Consider the following 19,469-nt stretch of genomic DNA (forward strand, 5'->3'; position numbering starts at 1 on the left):
CATAAGCTAAATCGACATTTCTTTCAATTGGCATGTCCAGATTTCTCCAATTTCGGAACATGAACAGCTTTGCTGTGTTCCTTTCCTTTTATGTCTTAATGACAATTTAACCAGATAAAATATTTCAAGATTTCAATAGAGGAGACTGAATTATTTCATGTTTTTCACAAAATACGAGTGTGATACATAACATCAAAAGGCAATTGATTGTTATAAGCATTATATAGAAATGGTTGGGAGTGAAAGTGAATATGCTATGCAAGCACAAAAACTTCCGTGGCCAATATGGGGATCGAACCCATGACATCCGCGTTATTAGCACGGCGCTCTAACCAGCTGAGCTAATCGGTCAACTGAGAGAGAGGTTGAGCCAATTGAAGATATATACTCTTGAAAAAACAATTTTAGGCATGGTGTGAAAGTTAAGATGTTTCTTTCAGATAACGTGGCATAGTTAAGGACCCTTGCATGCTGTCTCTCCAGAGACGTGGTTTCCAATCCGACCACTCACACATATGTAACTCATAACCATCCCTGTGGCTTCTACACGTACTGACAAATATGTCTGGGATTCTTTAGAAGTGACAGACACATTATCATGACATCAGAAATCATTTTATACATAAGCTAAATCGACATTTCTTTCAATTGGCATGTCCAGATTTCTCCAATTTCGGAACATGAACAGCTTTGCTGTGTTCCTTTCCTTTTATGTGTTAATGACAATTTAACCAGATAAAATATTTCAAGATTTCAATTGAGGAGACTGAATTATTTCATGTTTTCGCAAAATACGAGTGTGATACATAACATCAAAAGGCAAATGATTGTTATAAGCATTATATAGAAATGGTTGGGAGTGAAAGTGAAAATGCAATGCAAGCACAAAAACTTCCGTGGCCAATATGGGGATCGAACCCATGACATCCGCGTTATTAGCACGGCGCTCTAACCAGCTGAGCTAATCGGCCAACTGAATCAAGTGGTTTGAGTTTTTGTATTTACTGCGACTGTATTTTAGCGATCTGCAAATGTCAGATTACTATTTTTGGTGGTTATTGCAATTTATTTCACTTGCATATGTTGTTAAAAACTGCGTTCTGATTTACATACGTTGTAATTATACTGCACCGCTTGCTTTCCAACAAGATGTCGACAAATCATGGTAGATGCGTCTTCTACAACTGGTTCCAATGTTGTACACACAGTTAGCTGTTCGTTATTTTCTGATTATATAGACAGATGCCCAGTCAACGACTTCCATTTAAGGACAAGCCGAATGGTTACGGAAATGGGTGGAGATCATTCGTCACTACTCGCCCCTTTATTCGGCTTTTCCCGGAATAACACGAGTTGATCACAAATCTTTGATCTTATCGTCAGATGTCAGTTTTTAATCTTGCCCCAATTAATGCATTCCCGGAATAATGTTCGTAGATAAATATGGACCGAGATACTCCGATAACAATTGGCCATGTGTCGGGAGGCAGCGTCCAGTGCTATTTTGGTTTCTTGAAATATCCTGTGCATGTTGACTGGGCTCCAGTCTACCGAAAGTGCCTAAAGCATGCTGCGCGAATTAAAAGTAGAACCTGTTTAACTACGGATCTCCTTCGAGGAAAATGCGTGTTCTCACTACAAACTGTAGATATATAGGGACATGAAGTATTATATATATTTTCTTGAATTAAATCCTTAAGGACGGAAGGTGACTCTTCCCTACATTCCTTGCCTATTAATATTTAACAATTTCGCCCCTTTGTCAGTTGGCCGATTAGCTCAGTTGGTTAGAGCGCCGTGCTAATAACGCGGATGTCATGGGTTCGACCCCCATATTGGCCACAGAAGTTTTTGACATTTTCTTATGCATTTATTTTTATAAATATGCCTGTTTATGCTTCATTTCATTTTAGTTTTCATCTATAAATGAGTAATTTATTGGGAACGATACAAACGCTATTCAATAATACTGATTTCTTTTTTTTGACTTTTACCTGGGCCGTCGGTATTATGTTAAGTGCTTCCCGCTGGTCCTCCACTACCGTCCCGATCGAAAACATTTTATATCAATCCCACACGCCTGAATAGATATAAATTTGGCTCTGAAAACAATGAACGTATTTCCAGTATCATTAAAAATATGATCTTAAGAATATTCAAAAAAGGATAATGACTACCTGATCGATTCAGTTGTAATCTCGATAAAGATACCGTTGCTTAAAAACAAAAACTACTACTGCAGCACAATAACGATATCTTAACATTGATCACTTCTGATCAATGTTAAAGGTTAAAGTAGCGTAAAAATATTGTCTTCCTGCTAGTGCCACGTAAATCCATTCTCGATCAAGGTAAGTATTATTGACTTGTGTTTTAGAACTTAGATTGTCTTCTTTGATAGGCATTTAGAAGTTGGAGTACTAAGTAAGGATAAGAATTTATGGATGAACAACTTCTTTATTACAATTAAGAGCGACGTTTCGGTGTAGGTTCTAACACCGTTATCAAGCAAGTGATTTACAGAGTGCAGTAAGCAAGTATATATACACGTAAGAGGCAATGTTTATATAGTAGGGTAGATATTGTAGAACACGCAATATCTACCCTACTGTATAAACATTAGAATATTATTTTGGTGAAAAAAAAGTTGAGTTGAAAGATAAATTTCGTGGTTTATACTGACAGCCTGAAATGTTTATGTACGACAGATATATTTTTCCCGAATTTAATTGCCCATAATAAAGTGTTCAAAAAACGAGTGCGTATTATACGCGAATAAATAAGTCTTGTGTACATTAATCAAACGGAAGGGGTGCTAATTGGGATAGTTTACTAGCCAATATATTAGCAAATATCGCCGTGGGCGTTTATTAGAGCGGGGCGCTTATTACGTCGAATACGGTATGATATGTGTATCTCTAATGTACACTGTGGCCTTTATGTTGAAGTATATTTAATTATGACTGGATAAAAAAATATTAACTATACGTGATATTGAGGTTGTGTTTCAGTCTGTTTCGTGTTTTGCTTGCGTCTAGAATGGTTAAAAAGTAAATCTGAATTCACAAATATTACCTCCCGAGATGAAGTTATTAGGCTTGTTATAAGAGGGTTAAACTCTTAAGAATAGGGCTTGGACGGAATACTTGGACGGGTCGGGTGGGTCCTGACGAGAACTCGGGTATACCCACAGGACTACCCGGACTCGTGGTTAGTCATGTGATACATTGTTTAATGACAAAAAGTATCTAGAATTCTATGGTTACACTACAAGTCACTAATGTTCGCATTTCTTTCTGACTATGCACCCATTCCTTCTGACTTTTCATATGTTTGAATAAAGATATAACTTATGTAAACTTCAGTGTATGCATGACCAGATCGTTTTACACATGTATCTTATTACATTTTGTCAGGGCTGCGGTCAAACTTTTCCAAATCAGTTTGTATCTATCTCTAAATATATACAACGGGTACCCGGGTGGGGTCGGGTAATAGGGTGGTGGGTAGTAAATTTGGACTCTTCCCAGCCCTACTAAAGAGCTCTTACAAATTGCAAAAGCACAATTAACACTGTATAATAATAGTGCCAAATAAATATTCTAGTTGCTAAGTTATATAAGCATGGTGAACGACAAAGTACATTCTGGGAGATAAATCTAAAACAATTTTCACATCTATTTTGACACAAGAATGCAAAGCTCAGCGATGTTGGAGCTAAAGTAAAGGGAGACAACCCAAATCCAAAATGGCGGACGAGAAGTGTTCTCACGCCAGGATGCTCCTTCAACTTGCTAGATCTCTTGGCATGATAAAACCGACACCTTGGCTAAAGGTAGGAATGAACATGTAGACTTAACTTCCAAATTGCGGCTTACCTGGACTCACTAGCGAGTTTATAAAAAGCTAGCAGAGGCTTGTTTTGTACTCGTTGACGCCGCTGTCAAAACAACACCATTTGTCCCTGCCCACCTGTAACTGGGTACATCTAATATTATTTTTTAGTAACAGTAACACCAAGTTAAAACATTTCATACTTCCATGTTTGTGATAATCGCCCAGCAAAAGAATGGATCATAATATCTTTAACACATGACACAACGGTTTTCCACAGCTGAAGACATTATTTACCCAAATGTTTATTCATTTGGCAAAAATACCAATGAACAGGGATAGAAAATTAATTCTCAGTGATCTGTAACAATTTTTCATGTACAGTTTTTTTTTCAAAATATGTATATATTTTTGAAAATGTTTGTTTTCCAGTAAATGATCACCCTACTTACACAGTGACACTGTTGCAGGCACTAATTGCAATATCTAGTCCTAGACTGGAATGTAGGCCATGTTTATGCCTGGTGTGATATATTGCTACATTGAACTATTATCAACCAGTCCTATACATGCTATGTTAGCAAACCACCACCGTCTAACTTGTCTTTGCTTAGTGGAGTAGACTGCCCCGTGGTCTTGTGGTAGAGCGTCCGCCCGGAGAGCGGAAGGTACGGTGTTCGATCCCCGGCTGTGTCATACAAAAAGACGTTAAAAGATGGTACTTGTTGTTACCCTGTCTGGCGCTCGGCATGAGGGGGCTAAAACAAGGACTGGTCGGCTCGGAGTCAGTATACTGTGTCTGAGTGGGGTATTCATGTTAAACTGCGGCAATGTATCTCAGTGAGCTAGCACTATAAATCGGCATCAACCCGGACTAGTACAAACAGCCACACACATACATACACGAACATGCACGTTGCTATATAAGTGCAATAATCTTGGACGCGATGTTAAACCCAATTTCACCTCACCTTAGTGGAGTATTGTTAATGTTGGTTTATCACGTTTTTGTAGCATAAACTTGGGTATACATATTTTCTAAAATTAATAGATCATTTCAACTCTGCATTGAATGCTGTATTGTATAACTACAGGTAATAAATTATAATTTATATTTGAAGTAGACTTGCTGCTGAACATTGGCCTCTGAGAATTCCTAGATGAATCTGTGGATGTAGTTAGCAAGCCTCAACCAGTCCATATGTTTGAATGTTTGCCATGTCATAAGGGAAAAGTACTGATGTTGTTCCCATGTTGCAGGTGAGTCGGCTGCTAAACCTGTGCCCAACTTTATCCCGCGGAACTCTGAAGCTGGACCAGCGAGGACAAGATGCAGTCATTGCGCTGGGCGTTTACTTCCTGGAGTCCGGCCTGCAGGTCTGTCTAAACCTTCATCTCACTCATGAAATCATAGTGAGTGAGTTGGGTTTAACGCCGCTTTTAACAGTATAACAGTTATATCGCGGCGTGTCAGCTTAATGTGGGAGGAAAGCCCGAAGTGATGCAGGTCTCAGACATTTACCATTTCGGTGAAACCCACGAGCACAGGTATGGTGCTGACAAACCTAGAAACATAATCGGGGCGAACCAGGATTCGAACCCACAATCATAGGTTTCTGGAGTGCCCAAGGGTCCCAACTCTGCACAGCGAATAGTGGCGCCTTAGACGACTGGGCCACCCGTTCCCCCTCACCATCATAGAATCATACAAATTTGAAATGTCATGCTAGAACTCTTTCACAATATGTGTTTATTTCTTATATGAGATATCAACATTTTGTACAGCCTCTCTTTAAGGATGATGATAAAATGTACAAGCTTGAAACATATTTACCCATATTTTAATAATAACTCCCTCAATAGCATCCAACCTCAGCAATGTCGGACAAGTCCATTTTATGCACAGGTGGATATTTCCTGCAAATTCTCGCAATCCTCATGTCAATCACCTGTACCTTTTCTCCCAATACCGATTGTCATTTCTCTCCCACTTTTGAATGCAATCGTTCAGCCATCACATTTTTCTGCATTGCCCAGCTACGTCTATGAGAAAAAATCTCTGGACACTCCCCTCTCAGAAAAAACGTCATCCAATATACAACGCCATCAAGTTCAAAAGAGGACGTCAAGATAGAACAATGTTTTATCGTGAAATAAATTATACTTCGTTCTTCAATTGTTCTTTGCAATTTATCACATAGCTATCTCATATCTACTGATAAAATATTCGCTTCAGTACAAGGACAAGATTCTCCCCTATCTTCTGAATGTGCTGCAGGGGCTATCCAAGGCCCAGTGGGTGGAGGGACCTCGTGGTCTCAACAAATACAGTAAGTGCTCAGTAGGGCTGTCCAAATTTACTACCCGGGTACCCCCCCCCCTCTGTTATGATGTTTGATCCAGTGAGATTGAGAGTCTCTGTTATAATGCTTGATCCAGAGAGTGAGAGTCTTTCTGTTGTAATTGTTTCATCCAGTGAGATTGAGAGTCTCTCTGTTATGATGTTTGATCCAGTGAGATTGAGAGTCTCTCTGTTATAATGTTTGATCCAGAGAGTGAGAGTCTTTCTGTTGTAATTGTTTGATCCAGTGAGATTGAGAGTCTGTCTGTTATAATGTTTGATCCAGAGGGTTAGAGTCTTTCTGTTGTAAATGTTTCATCCAGTGAGATTGAGTGTCTCTCTGTTATAATGTTTGATCCAGAGAGTTAGAGTCTTTCTGTTGTAATTGTTTCATCCAGTGAGACTGAGAGTCTTTCTGTTATAATGGTAGATCCAGTTGAAGTCTTTCTGTATGTTCTTCAGAGCTGCCAATGCCGGAGTGTTTCAGTTTCTGCCTCAACACCATCCTCAGTGATGTGGCCTTTCGTGATGCAGAACTAAAGAATCAGGTGATACACTTACCCATCGTTGCTATTTTTTCAGTTTATTCGATAATTAGACAAACCCAGTGCCAAATGTTCCTCTTAGTGTCATTTTCAGTCGAGTTTAGTGTTATTATATTGACTATTATTAGCTGAGCTTACTAGACCAAACAGACTCAGGCTTTGGACTTGTGGCTAAAGTCACAGACTGCAAAATGTTGTGAAGTGAGTTATGAGCCTCAAACATCACCTGGGCACCGTTCCACAAAGTGATCTTAGCGCTAAGATGATCGCAACTACCATACTTTCACATACACTTACAGCAGTCCTAGCGGTAAGATCACTTTGTGGAATGGGCCCCTGGGTGAGACAGGATCCCTGCATCTACTTGCTTGTCACCAGAGGTGACAGAATTGGATTGGGTGGTCAGCCTCTGTGAGTGATTCATTGTGTGTCATCGTGGTCCAATAGTGTGGATGATGCTGTCAGGTCCTAGTTTGCCTGATCTCAGTAGTTTACAAGCCGCTGGGGTACAGCTGAAGCATTGCAGTGGCAGCGTGTAACACAACTCACTTAGTTCCATACATTACAGACCCATGAAGATCCGGGGAAGAATAGCTCTTCAGCAACCCATGCTTGTCGTAAAAGGCGACTAACGGGATCGGGTGGTCAGGTTCGCTGACTTGGTTGATGCATGTTATCGATCCCAATTGCGTGGATCTATGCTCATGATATCAATCACTGGATTGTCCTGTCCAGACTCCATTATTTACAGCCCTCATATCGCTGGAATATTGCTGAGTGCGGCGACAAACAACAAAACAACCAACAACCATACATTACATGGAGGATGAAATCTGTAGGCTCTGTCACATGTGTTTTCTCTTACTGTTAAATGCCTAGTAGTGGTATGATACACCAATTCATCATTGGATCGCGATTTTTTACTTCTCGATAAAGTATGGAACAGTCACACAATAAGTAAAAAATATCAATTCTAACCTTAAATATTAGCTTTAATAACTGTTACAGTAACACTAATTAGTACTGAAAAGGTATCATCCATTGTGCTATACTTGGCACTGGCAACCCAATAAGCGCCCATGTCCCAATAAGTGCCCCCCCCACCCTTTTCCCGGATGCCCAAGTAAGATTTACTCACCTGTTTTTTACATACGGTCAAGAATCTTTTGTAGTCGGTTAATTAGGAAATGTTCACCAGTAAAACGTAAGTAACAGTTTATCTCTAGCCCCCCAGCAACAGAAGAATATCGATAGGCTTAGTGATGAATTTACGCCAATTTGACTCTGAATTGGTCCCAATAAGCGCCCACCCCTTCTGTCTTTATTTTAAGTGCCCTGGGCGCTTATTGGGTCGAATACGTTATTTGGACATCCCTGTCTATGAAAAACATGGCTTACGCATAACAGATAAGAGCACATGCAAATGTTGTGACGTATCGGATCTTGATGGGATCGCACATTCACACTGTCGCTATTGGAATTTGCTACTGTACATAAAGATAAGGGTTGGCAAAGTTGATTCTAGCCGTTGATCTCATAAGAACAGTACATGTCCTAATGTCCTGCAAATGCTACTTTCTATCAGATTATCTCAACCCAGTTGGATGTGATGGAGGTTCTCACTAAACTGTGTGAAGGAGCATTTGAAATTCCTAAAGGTAAGATAGTGAGGTGTTCTTCTTTAGCCATGGCTAATTATCTCATGGTGGCATTAGTGAAAGGAAAGAACATCTCTCTATTTCAGATGCTTCTTATAATTATGTTCTCGTGAAGATCCAGGTTAGAATTGATCTGGGGGCACAGGTAGCCCAGTCGTCTAAGGCGCCGCATTTTGCTGTGCAGAATTGCGTCCCTTGGGCACGCCAGAAACCTATGATTGAGGGTTTGAGTCCCGGTTCGCCCTGATTATGATTCTAGGTTTGTAAGCACCATACCCGTGCTCGTGGGTTTCACCGAAGTGGTAAATGTCTGAGACCTGCATCACTTCGGGCTTTCCTCCCACATTAAGCTGACACGCCACGATATAACTGTAATACATTTAAAAGCAGCGGAAACCCAACTCACTCACTCACTAGAATTGATCTTCAGCAACCCATGCTTGTCGTAGGAGGCGACTAACGGGATCGGTCAGACTCACTGACTTGATTGATGCTTCATATCTCAATTCTTACATCGATGCTCATGATGTCAATCACTGGAATGTCTTGTCCAGATTCCATTACTTGCAGACCGCCGACTGCTGAAATATTGCTGAATGCAGCTTGAAACAACAGACAAACAAATCTAATAATTATGTTGCAGAGTTGTAAAAAACTAAGTAAAATATCTATTGAAACTTATTTAAATATACTGCTGGTACTCTACCATGCTCAATTCCTGTAATATAAAGAACAGCTGTTTACAAAGTGGAACAAAATCTTACTTTTCATTGGAAGGACATTAATTGACTAAAGCAAAAGTGAAAATGGTTAAGGAAAGTGAAGGAAACATGTTTTTCTGCTTTGTGAAGAAGGTGCAAATGCAAATTTTAAAGTTAAATATTTTGTCTTACCCTGACTCATACTTATTGCTATTCATGTGGAGGACATTTCCAAATTTGTCACATCAGCTACAAAAACGATGTCCGATGCAATTCACTTTTTTGACATGTACCATATGTTCCCATGTTTTTTCAGGTGAACAATTGACTTGCCTTTGCATGCGTTTGTGATGGGTGACATCGGTTGGGCAAGATGGGCTCACCTATTCTCAAACACCTGGTATCATTATTATTTGATGGTGATTCAAAAACACATGCCAATGATATAGTCGGAATGCTACAATCGACTCTGGTATATGCAGAGATTGCTATTGGATATGGAAAGGGTTTTGTCGCTTTATTTATTTCTACTCATTTGTTTTAATTACTGTAAATACAACGACCCAATACTGCTTTGAAATTCTTCCTCAGAAACACTAGCTTCATCAATTGTCCCAATACTCATCGGTATGGCACGAGCTGTTGGACGTTCCAGTGACGAAGAGCGTCCTCTCATATCCTACGTCCTCTCCATCAACACGGGGAAGCCCTACCCAGTACAAGAGGACAACAATCCGACATCCAAGCGAGCTTTCAGCACGTTTCGGCCAATCCTGCCCAGAACACTCTCGTCTCTTGTGATAAGCTCAGACAGCCCCAGTCCCACCAGCCCCTCCCCAACAAACCTGGACTACGTGGACGGCCATCGGGAGAGGTCTCCGTCGCCGCTGTCTGTGTCCATGAGGGACGGGTTGAACGTAGAGGACAAGGTCGATCCTGCTTCAACATACTTCAACAAAGTGGGATCAAGCTTCACTCGAACAAAACCGTGGGGATTTGAAATTATCCCAGAACAAGATCATTTGCCATTTTCCAGTGCCCATTTGCAGACGCTGGTCAGTGTGGTGAGTATGTTGTAATGTCATCAAGGAAGCCCACCCTGGCCCCAAGTCTTCAGCAAATGTCAGTAAGCATTCCCAAATTGGAAATGAACATTTCCCAATTCATGCTGTTATCATGGTTAGATTTGTAGCTTATGTCATGGCTTTGTATTTCACTGACAATCAGACCGCTATAGATGAAGAGGTTTTAATGCTTAGCTTAACATTATTGCATTTAATGTAATTGTTAAAATTCATTGTTGTCATTCCTCTGAATTTACGAAAATTGAAACTAAAAAAATACAATTTTTTTAACAATTCTTTTCGCAAATTACCAGTTGAGGGCACTTTGTTAGGAATCTCAGATAAATCCCAGGGACCCATTCCATAAAGCGATCATACTGATAGGATGATTGTAACTCTCATACTGTGACATAGACAGTCGTAGCATAACGCACAGTTTATGGAACAGACTCGGGATCTGTGATGCTAGTACTACAGGTTGATCTGGTGATACTGGATGGTGATGGATGGAGGCCATGTTGAAGTGAATGTGTTTTGTTGACAGGCCAAGCGGCTGCTGGGCAAGGAGGTCTTGAAGAACCTGGACACAATGGTGCACGACGTCCTCACAGACTCCTCACTCAAGGTGTGTGTTTCTCACTGCTGCTGCTGCTGCTGCTGCTACTACTACTACTACTACTACTACTACTACTACTACTACTACTACTACTACTATGTTTCTTACTACTACTACTTCTACTACTACTACTGCTACTACTATTACTACTACTACTACTATTTTTCTTACTACTACTACTACTACTACTACTACTAGTAGTAATAATAATAATGACATTGGGAGAGTACCCAGGTTTACAACCAGGAATACAGCCCTTCTGACAATCTGGGTAATACAGAAGGCTGCAGTGTTGGGGAGTCTTCACATTCTCTGAAAACTTCTGGGTGGGTTCGACTAAGCAGCGCTTCCTGGGAGAAGTCCCATTCACTGTCTGGGCTGCGTGTAGAGGGGGCAAGGGCCCTGAGCTGATGATGAGTCTAACCAGCCTGACTGCCAGGATAACCCAAACCCTCTTTGCTGCATTTTTTTATTTTAATCTGTAAATAATAATAATTAATAATAATAATAATGTTTGTATAGCCAAATCCACACTCTAAAGCATGCTAAAAAGCACAACATTATTACCCCAGTAGATGGATTAGTGTGCTCACAGTTTTCATTCTCAGCTCCCTGGGGAAATACTACTCTCCTGAACAACTCTCTGCAACCAATGTTGTTTAATTTCACCTGATTTGTGACCTGTGCTTTTCACGGGACAATGAGCCACTGTGGTGCCCCTCGTCATATTTCTTGAATATTGCTAACAATGCTCAGGGATAGATTGCATATTGTTCAAGTGTGTTTAGATATGCCCTGTTAAGTTGAAGTGTGCAACAAGAAAAATACTTTTGTTCCATTTTTGGACCCGATGAACGTCATCTCACCTTGTGCTGGATTGTATTAATAAGCAGTTTTAGTTGGGAAAGTTTCACCCTTCCCTTTAATGGACATTGATAATACTTCTATCATTTTTATGATCCCTACGTATAGATTGTGAATCATATATAGCAGTAAGGCAGCGGTAGAAATTGGCACTAATCCTCTAGTCCTTGCCAAACTGCCCAATAGTTCAGGTATCATAAAGACTAGTAGAAATTTGATCTTTTTAAAGGCTTTGCTATATGTTATTATTAGGACTAGTGGACGAAAACTGTTTGTTTCTAACGCTGTAAGGTTGTTCATATTAAATTGTTTGATAGGCATTACTTAGAAGTTGACGGATGACAAGATAGACACAATTTTATGGCTTTTCACAGTATTAAAGAAGTTGTTATCCATAAAATTGTGTCTATGTTGTTCATATTGTCTTCATTTCTATCTTGGTCCTCCTTAGTTGTTCAAAAGTATGCTTCATATTATCAACAATGTCTGACGGTAATTTTTTAAAAAAATTTATGATACCTTATTGTGCCTTGTGCCACTTGTAACTTTTATTTGTGCCATTTGCGTTTCAATAGAAGAAATTACGAAGCCTGATGGTGTAAAACTATGACCACTTTCTCACTCACCCATTTCAGTGTATCAACCTGTCGCGGTTCCCATACAAGTCTTACAGTGAGACCATCACTGTTGTCATCGTCACTCTGCTCCGAGATGTGCTGGAACAGGAAAAAGGTAGATCATTTTACACATAGTGATTACTCATTGTTAGATGTTGCTATTCAGGGACCCAAGGAATCCTTTGACATTCAGCTTGCCTCCGCTGGAGCTGACGACTGGTTTCCGAGAAAGGTAATACCGGGCCAGCGTCTGATACCGTTGTGCATGTTGTGAACTCAAACACATCGTCCCCTGTTGAATTGAAATTAAGACTCCACATCCTTGCTGTCTTCCCGTGGGAGGAAACACACTGATTGTAGACCTTGTAAACACGGACCTTCATATGACAGTAATATATTGCATTTATGAATGGCACAATGAAACACAGTTTGTAGTTTGTGGGTTGGAGTTATGATTGAGCCCTGGAACACCATGGGGATTCCGGTCCGATAAAGTCCCTTTGTGCCCCAGTGGCGTGGGTCCTTGCCTGTCATTTTGCCCCGGTGGCTTGGATCCTTGCCTGTCATTGTGCCCCAGTGGCGTGGGTCCTTGGTTGTCATTGTGCCCCAGTGGCGTGGATCCTTGCCTGTCATTGTGCCCCAGTGGCGTGGATCCTTGGTTGTCATTGTGCCCCAGTGGCGTGGATCCTTGCCTGTCATTGTGCCCCAGTGGCGTGGATCCTTGGTTGTCATTGTGCCCCAGTGGCGTGGATCCTTGCCTGTCATTGTGCCCCAGTGGCGTGGATCCTTGGTTGTCATTGTGCCCCAGTGGCGTGGGTCCTTGCCTGTCATTGTGCCCCAGTGGCGTGGATCCTTGCCTGTCATTGTGCCCCAGTGGCGTGGATCCTTGGTTGTCATTGTGCCCCAGTGGCGTGGGTCCTTGCTTGTCATTGTGCCCCAGTGGCGTGGATCCTTGCCTGTCATTGTGCCCCAGTGGCGTGGGTCCTTGCCTGTCATTGTGCCCCAGTGACTTGTATCATTACTCATGCTTATAGTCACTGGGTTGCCTTGACCAGACTTGATTATTTCAAGGCAACCTTAATATCACTGAGTCCATGACAGTGATGCAAGATGATGATGTACCTGCAGATCTGCCCCTGTCCTTCATGAAGGAGATTGAGGATTTCGTGAAGATGTTGTACCAGTCAGGTCAGCATGACCTTGAGAAGAAGCACGCCCACGCCCACAAGGAGCAGGACAAGGTGTGGGACTTCAACCCCTACCAGCTGACGGTCTATAGTAATGCTGCGTGTGTCGACCTGCTCTTCTGGGCCATCAGGGGGGAGTCAGGTAAAGTTATACACAGATTGTGTGAGTTTCTTCTGGGCCATCGGGGGGGAGTCAGGAAAAGTAATACACAGATTGTGTGAGTTTCTTAAGGGCTATTGGGGGGGTGTCAGGTAAAGTAATACACAGATTGTGTGAGTTTCTTCAGGGCTATTGGGGGTGTGTCAGGTAAAGTAATACACAGATTGTGTGAGTTTCTTCTTGGCGATCAGGGGAGTCAGGTAAAGTAATACACAGATTGTGTGAGTTTCTTCTTGGCGATCGAGGGTGGGTGGGGGGTCAGGTAAAGTAAAACACAGATTGTGTGAGTTTCTTCTGGGCTATCGGGATGGGGGGGTGGGGGGGTGGGGGTGGGTGGGTCAGGTAAAGTAATACACAGATTGTGTGAGTTTCTTCAGGGCTATCGGGTGTGTGTGGGGTGGGGGTGGTGGGGGGTTGGGGGTGGGGTCAGGTAAAGTAATACACAGATTGTATGAGTTTCTTCTGGGCTATCAGTTGAATCAATTAGAGCAGTTTATGTGACCTGAATTTCAGTTTCCAAACACTAGTATTATGAGATAAGATAAGATGATATGAGATAAGATGAGATGAGATAATGCTTTACTACCCATGAGGGAATTTGCCTTACATCAAACAGAGTTCACAGGTGCATAAAATAACAGCAAAAATGACCAAAACAGTTATTGAGCCCTACTGATGCAGACAGGAGTATGTTACCATAGTTACCCTTCTAGACCAAACATTCCAGAAATGTCTGTCTTTTTGGCAATTCAAGAACATCCCACATGTCAGATGACATGTTGTACTTACATTCTTATGCCATGCTAGCCATCTTGATGACTGATAAAACTTCAGAGATTAAGATACAATAATGATCATGATATCTAGCCAATGATACAGGTCTCCATCCTATAACTGGGATATTGCTGAGTGCGGCATTGACCAACAAAGAAAACTTAGCGCAAGATGAAGAAGGATGTGAATGTGTTTGCAGAGGCGGAGAACCTGTGCATGAAGCTGAGTGAGAAGATCAGTATGAACACCGAGAGGAAGCTGCTGCTGTCTCACACGCCTCTCATCCTGGTGGCACTCGAGGTCAGTCCCTCTGTACTACCGATACTCAATAGTTAAGACCACCCGATTCTATCATAATACCATAGGTGCAGTTAAAGCGTTTGCTTGTCACGCCGATGACCCGGGTTCCATTCCCCACATGGGTACAATGTGTGAAGCCCATTTCTGGTGTGCCCCGCCGTTGTATTGCTGGAATATTGCTAAAAGCGGCGTAAAACCAAACTCACAACGTACCATAAATTTCTTTTGTTCAAATATTGTACTGTATTCCTGTTATGCTTTTACTTCAATGGAAAAAGTCTCATTGCTCCCTCCCTTCATCCTGTGCAGGCTGTGGGGCGTTCGGGTAGCCTAGTGGTTAAAGTGTTTGCTTGTCACGCCGAAGACCTGGGTTCGAATCCCGACATGGGTACAATGTGTGAAGCCCATTTCTGGTGTCCCCCGCCGTGATATTGCTGGAATAATGCTAAAAGCCGCGTAAAACCAAACTCACTCTCTCATTTACTGTGCAGGCTATAGGCAAGCTGGCTGTCAAGTTCCCCAACCTGGCCAGCACAATGGTGTCCACACTGCGAGACTTCCTCGTCAGCCCTTCGCCCATCCTCAGTAAGCTGAACAAGTACGCTTCAGCAGAGAGTGGGTCTGGCAGCATCAAGATCACGGTGACGGATGAGAGCAAGACTGCAGTGACCACGCCCAAGAAGAAACCAGAGAAAAACAAACTGCTAGCCACACTTGAGAACCTTCGCGACAACGCAATACATAACATCTGCAGGTGGGATAATTATGTAAAACATGTCATTTTCTTTGGGTGTAATCTGCCTGGGATTCATCGTTGGAATGGGTCCTTAGCTACCTATGGTGGTCGTAAGGGGCAACTTAATGGATCTGGTGGTCAGACTTGTGTCATCATTCCGAGAGTGTGGATTGTTGCTCATAATATCGATCACTGTTTTGTCTGGTCCTAACTAGATAATTTAGAGGCCGCATAATACGGGTGGAATACGGCTTTAAAAAGGCATCCATTAATTGTCGTCCATATGTGTATCACTTCTAAATGTCTTTCAAAGACTTAAAACAGAAAACAGATTGTAATTTGTAAAAGTGTGAAACTGGGGAAATATTTTCACAGGTATGCCATATGTTACATGTGAAGCAACTTGCATCATTTGGTTTATACCAACATGGTTCAAAATAAATATGTTGGCCATATTTCATCTAGTCAAGGGGGGGACACAGGTGGCGAAGTCATCAAAGGCGCCGCGATTTGCTGTGCAGAGTAGCGTCCCTTGGGCACGCCAGAAACCTACGATGGTTGGTTTGAAAATCACGGTTCGCCCCGATTATGTTTCTAGGTTTGTCAGCACCATACCCGTACTTGTAGGTTTCACCGAAGTGTTAAGCGTCTAAGACCTGCATCACTTCGGGCTTTCCCCCCACATAAAGCTGACATGCCATGATATAACTCGAATACTGTTAAAAGCAGCGTTATGCCCAACTCACTCACTCCAATCGAGGGCCCCACTCCACAAAGCGATCTTAGCCCAACAACTGTCGTAATGCTTAAACCTTAACATTGACTTACGACAGTCGTAGCGCTACGATTGCTTCGTGAAATAGGGCCCAGTGCTGTAACTGGTTATATGGTCAATGAAAGTTGTTAATCAGGGTTTGAAATGAACACAAGTCCGCTCCTCCAAGACAATTAACGTTCAGGAAGGACTAGTGCCAGTTCCTTGTAGACCACCACTTTTACCATTCATCAGATAGCAACTGACTTGATCAGATAATAGTTCAGTAAAAGGTGGAAACTGGACTTTTATAGTCAGTTGATGCCCTTGCCTCGGGAAGTTGTCCAGCATCAAACTGAGACACTTTCATGTAAGTTAAATTCTCTTCAAACCCACTCACTCACTCACCCACTCCTACACTGTTCTTCTGTGCACAGGGCCCTGAAGGCCGGCCTCCAAGAGGACCCTGACTGTGTCCAGGCCTTCCTGGCCTCCCTCTCCAACAGGCTGTACCGTGCCGAGATGAGTGACAGGTGGGTGCTGCCTTAGCTGCCAATATCGGCTTGTGGGAAATGGATATCTTTTCACTGAAATTCTTGTATCAGGGATTTATCTAGACCTGCTCAGAGGCTGATATTCAACCCCATGTCTGCAGCATTGTTGGTAAAAATTCTAAAATTGGAACTAAAAAATTCCAAAGAGAAAAAACAAGATGAGGCTTTAATGCATAGTTTTACATTTTTTCATTGAATGAGTTGTTAAAGAACCCATAATTTGAGAAAATAAGTTTTAAAAAAATCCCACCCTTGAACCAAATTATTTTTTTGTCCAAATGGTCTGCCAAGGGCACTAGATAAATCCCACCTAAATTGTTTTTTCTTTGAAGGTGTATTTTATTATCAAAGGTGTTGACATAGATTATTTGACCTGTGTTTTTACAATTTTCTGGTAGATATGTTTGATTAATTACTTGAAGAATTACAGTAATTTGTCTGCTAGAATGCATCTGTTTTGCTCTATTCACGTATGTCCTGAGTAGCACCAGGGTGCCATTGTTCAAGACGACCTCAGCGCTACGACTGTCGTAAGTCAGTGTTGAGGTATGGGAGTTACGATGACCTTAGCGCTAAGATCTCTTTGTACAAAGGCACCCAGGTTGATACGTATGTCTTGCATGAGGATGTTGATTGTTTAGTAGCTGCATTGTATGCATCCTGAATGCATGGAGTCACTATTGTTTGGATATTGTTCATAGCTGCCTAGGCCTTGTATGATAGTATGCCTCTATACACGTGTCCTGCTAGACCTTACCTCTTGCCAATAATTTATTGATCAGCATGTTTTCCTGAAATTAGAATTTTTGTAGGATACCTAAAACTTATGCAAGATAAGGTTTGATTGTCATATTGAGTAAATGAAATCACCACGTGTAATAAATATGTTCTCTCTGAAATCATAGGATGGAATGGTCAGGCAAATGATCTAGATCAGTCCTCTTTGGGAATTCCAGTATATTGGCTGGGCGATTTCTGATATGGCTGGGCTATTTCTGATATGGCTGGGCTTTTTTCTGAAATGACTGGGCTATTTCTGATGTGACTTGGCTATTTCTGATATGGCTGGACTATTTCTGATATGGGGGCACGTCTATGGCGCCGCAATTCGCTGTGCAGAGTTACGTCACTTGGGCAATTGAATTCCAGTCTCTTGTCAACCCCTAACCATGCTTACATACTTTTTACAAGTTTACTATTTTTGTTTGAGGTGCATGCATGGCATGTGGTGTAGATTGGCTGTTTCTGTTGTTTATTCTTCACCGCTATGTTTGTGCCCTATCAGAGCTGTGAGCAAGTCTGCAGAGGTCCGCTGGCAGCAACTGAAAATGGTCTTGAAATTTGTGCGCCCCAGCTCATCTCAAATCAGCCCCAAGGATGTAGACAGGCAATCTCCTGTTAACCTACCTGAACTACTTAGTACAAAGATCATGGCAAATTTGTCTGCATAATTCACATTTACACTGCATTTCAAAACTTTCGCATATTAAAAAATTATATCATTTCCTCTACGAAAAGTGTACAGAAACACCATGAAAATGCATATACCGGTAATTTTTTCAAGCATTAGGCAAGAAGTGTTTTGTGCTCAAGACCATCTCTAAACACAGCGGATAAAATTCAAACCCATACGACGATGATTTGATTTTCTCATACACTGATCACCTTATTTTGATTTTTGTGGCCATTTTGCAAAAAATTACATAAATTTGAATATGTTTTTTCAAAGTGTTTCAGTGTTTATTTAGATGTGTGTGGAAACAATACCATTGCGTCAGTGGCAGCTACTTTCATATTTATAATGGATTTCTTTTCTAGCTTTGCGTGACATGCTTTAATTGATCAATTATTTTTAGTATTTGGTTTTTGAAAAGATCCACAATTGTTCATGTGTATGAGCAAACAATGCTGAAATTTAATAATCCTTCAATGTAGATAAGTATGATTAAGATAAAAAAGATATATCCATATTAATGTAATTAAGCTATGGAATAAATTCAGGAATTAAATTACCAAATATTTGAATTCAACACTTTTTAAATGTCCTTAACTTGTGAAACTATTTTTGTAATTATTTTCTGATAGCTGCGTTACTTATTAGCTCACCTTAACAGGCAGTTAACCAGAGCTCATTTCATGACATGTTGCCTGTCAGCTGTTATCTTTTAACAATAGATTGTGAAAGAATTTCAATGCTGAATTTTTCAAAGTTTACGAAAGAAAATCAATGTTTGAAATTTACCGTTGGTCTTGTTTAAGAAAGAAGGTTGGTAATTGCAGCTTCTTTGATGGTTATTCTATCGGCATCATATTTTGGTCTGATGGCGCTGTTTATTTTGATGATGGCATCCATTAGTTCCTTTATAAATCAACTGGCAAACATTTGTTAATAACAGTTTCAATAATTGCAGTTTAAATCTTGTCCTACAGAGAGATTCCAATACCAAGCGAACGCATTTGCATGTAATTATTTAGAAGAAAGTTGTTGAAGAGTTCCAATGTTATGTGAAGCATGTACAGATTTGGCATGATCTTGATTTTCTGACACTCCTAATAACATTTTGTGTGATATTGCAGCATCTTGGCACGTGTTGACCTATAACCCTGTATTGTCATTTCTTGCTTTGTTTTTGCCGATCTCATTAAAATCGCAGCTTAGTTTTCAGTGCAGCTAAAGATATGAGGACATCTCATAACATGTCACGTCAGATCACGTGGGGCTAACCAGATCGGGAACATGACAGTTGGAATGTGTTTTCAGATC

At 41.1% G+C, this 19,469-nt stretch overlaps 1 protein-coding gene and 3 non-coding genes across 4 annotated transcripts in view; 2 read left to right on the top strand and 2 right to left on the bottom strand.

The window, feature by feature from the left end:
• Nucleotides 1-277: 277 nt before the first annotated feature.
• Trnai-aau (transfer RNA isoleucine (anticodon AAU)) lies at nt 278-351 on the bottom strand. Its single transcript has one exon. It is a non-coding gene; the product is annotated as a tRNA-Ile (tRNA).
• A 546-nt stretch (nt 352-897) lies between these two features.
• Nucleotides 898-971, bottom strand: Trnai-aau (transfer RNA isoleucine (anticodon AAU)). Its single transcript has one exon. It is a non-coding gene; the product is annotated as a tRNA-Ile (tRNA).
• A 797-nt stretch (nt 972-1,768) lies between these two features.
• Trnai-aau (transfer RNA isoleucine (anticodon AAU)) lies at nt 1,769-1,842 on the top strand. Its single transcript has one exon. It is a non-coding gene; the product is annotated as a tRNA-Ile (tRNA).
• A 1,906-nt stretch (nt 1,843-3,748) lies between these two features.
• LOC139477350 (phosphatidylinositol 4-kinase alpha-like) overlaps nt 3,749-19,469 on the top strand; it is an 85,347-nt gene continuing 69,626 nt past the window's right edge. The window contains exons 1-13 of the mRNA XM_071259903.1: nt 3,749-3,835; nt 5,095-5,211; nt 6,071-6,164; nt 6,638-6,723; nt 8,306-8,378; nt 9,671-10,143; nt 10,688-10,768; nt 12,259-12,355; nt 13,369-13,569; nt 14,561-14,661; nt 15,153-15,415; nt 16,589-16,684; nt 17,991-18,092. Coding sequence (XP_071116004.1) covers nt 3,749-3,835; nt 5,095-5,211; nt 6,071-6,164; nt 6,638-6,723; nt 8,306-8,378; nt 9,671-10,143; nt 10,688-10,768; nt 12,259-12,355; nt 13,369-13,569; nt 14,561-14,661; nt 15,153-15,415; nt 16,589-16,684; nt 17,991-18,092 — 1,871 coding nt within the window. The remainder of the gene's footprint in view (nt 3,836-5,094; nt 5,212-6,070; nt 6,165-6,637; nt 6,724-8,305; nt 8,379-9,670; nt 10,144-10,687; nt 10,769-12,258; nt 12,356-13,368; nt 13,570-14,560; nt 14,662-15,152; nt 15,416-16,588; nt 16,685-17,990; nt 18,093-19,469) is intronic.

The sequence above is a fragment of the Haliotis cracherodii genome, unplaced genomic scaffold (genome assembly GCF_022045235.1).
Source record: "Haliotis cracherodii isolate W230 unplaced genomic scaffold, xgHalCrac1.p SCAF_33, whole genome shotgun sequence".
Classification (NCBI taxonomy): domain Eukaryota; kingdom Metazoa; phylum Mollusca; class Gastropoda; order Lepetellida; family Haliotidae; genus Haliotis; species Haliotis cracherodii.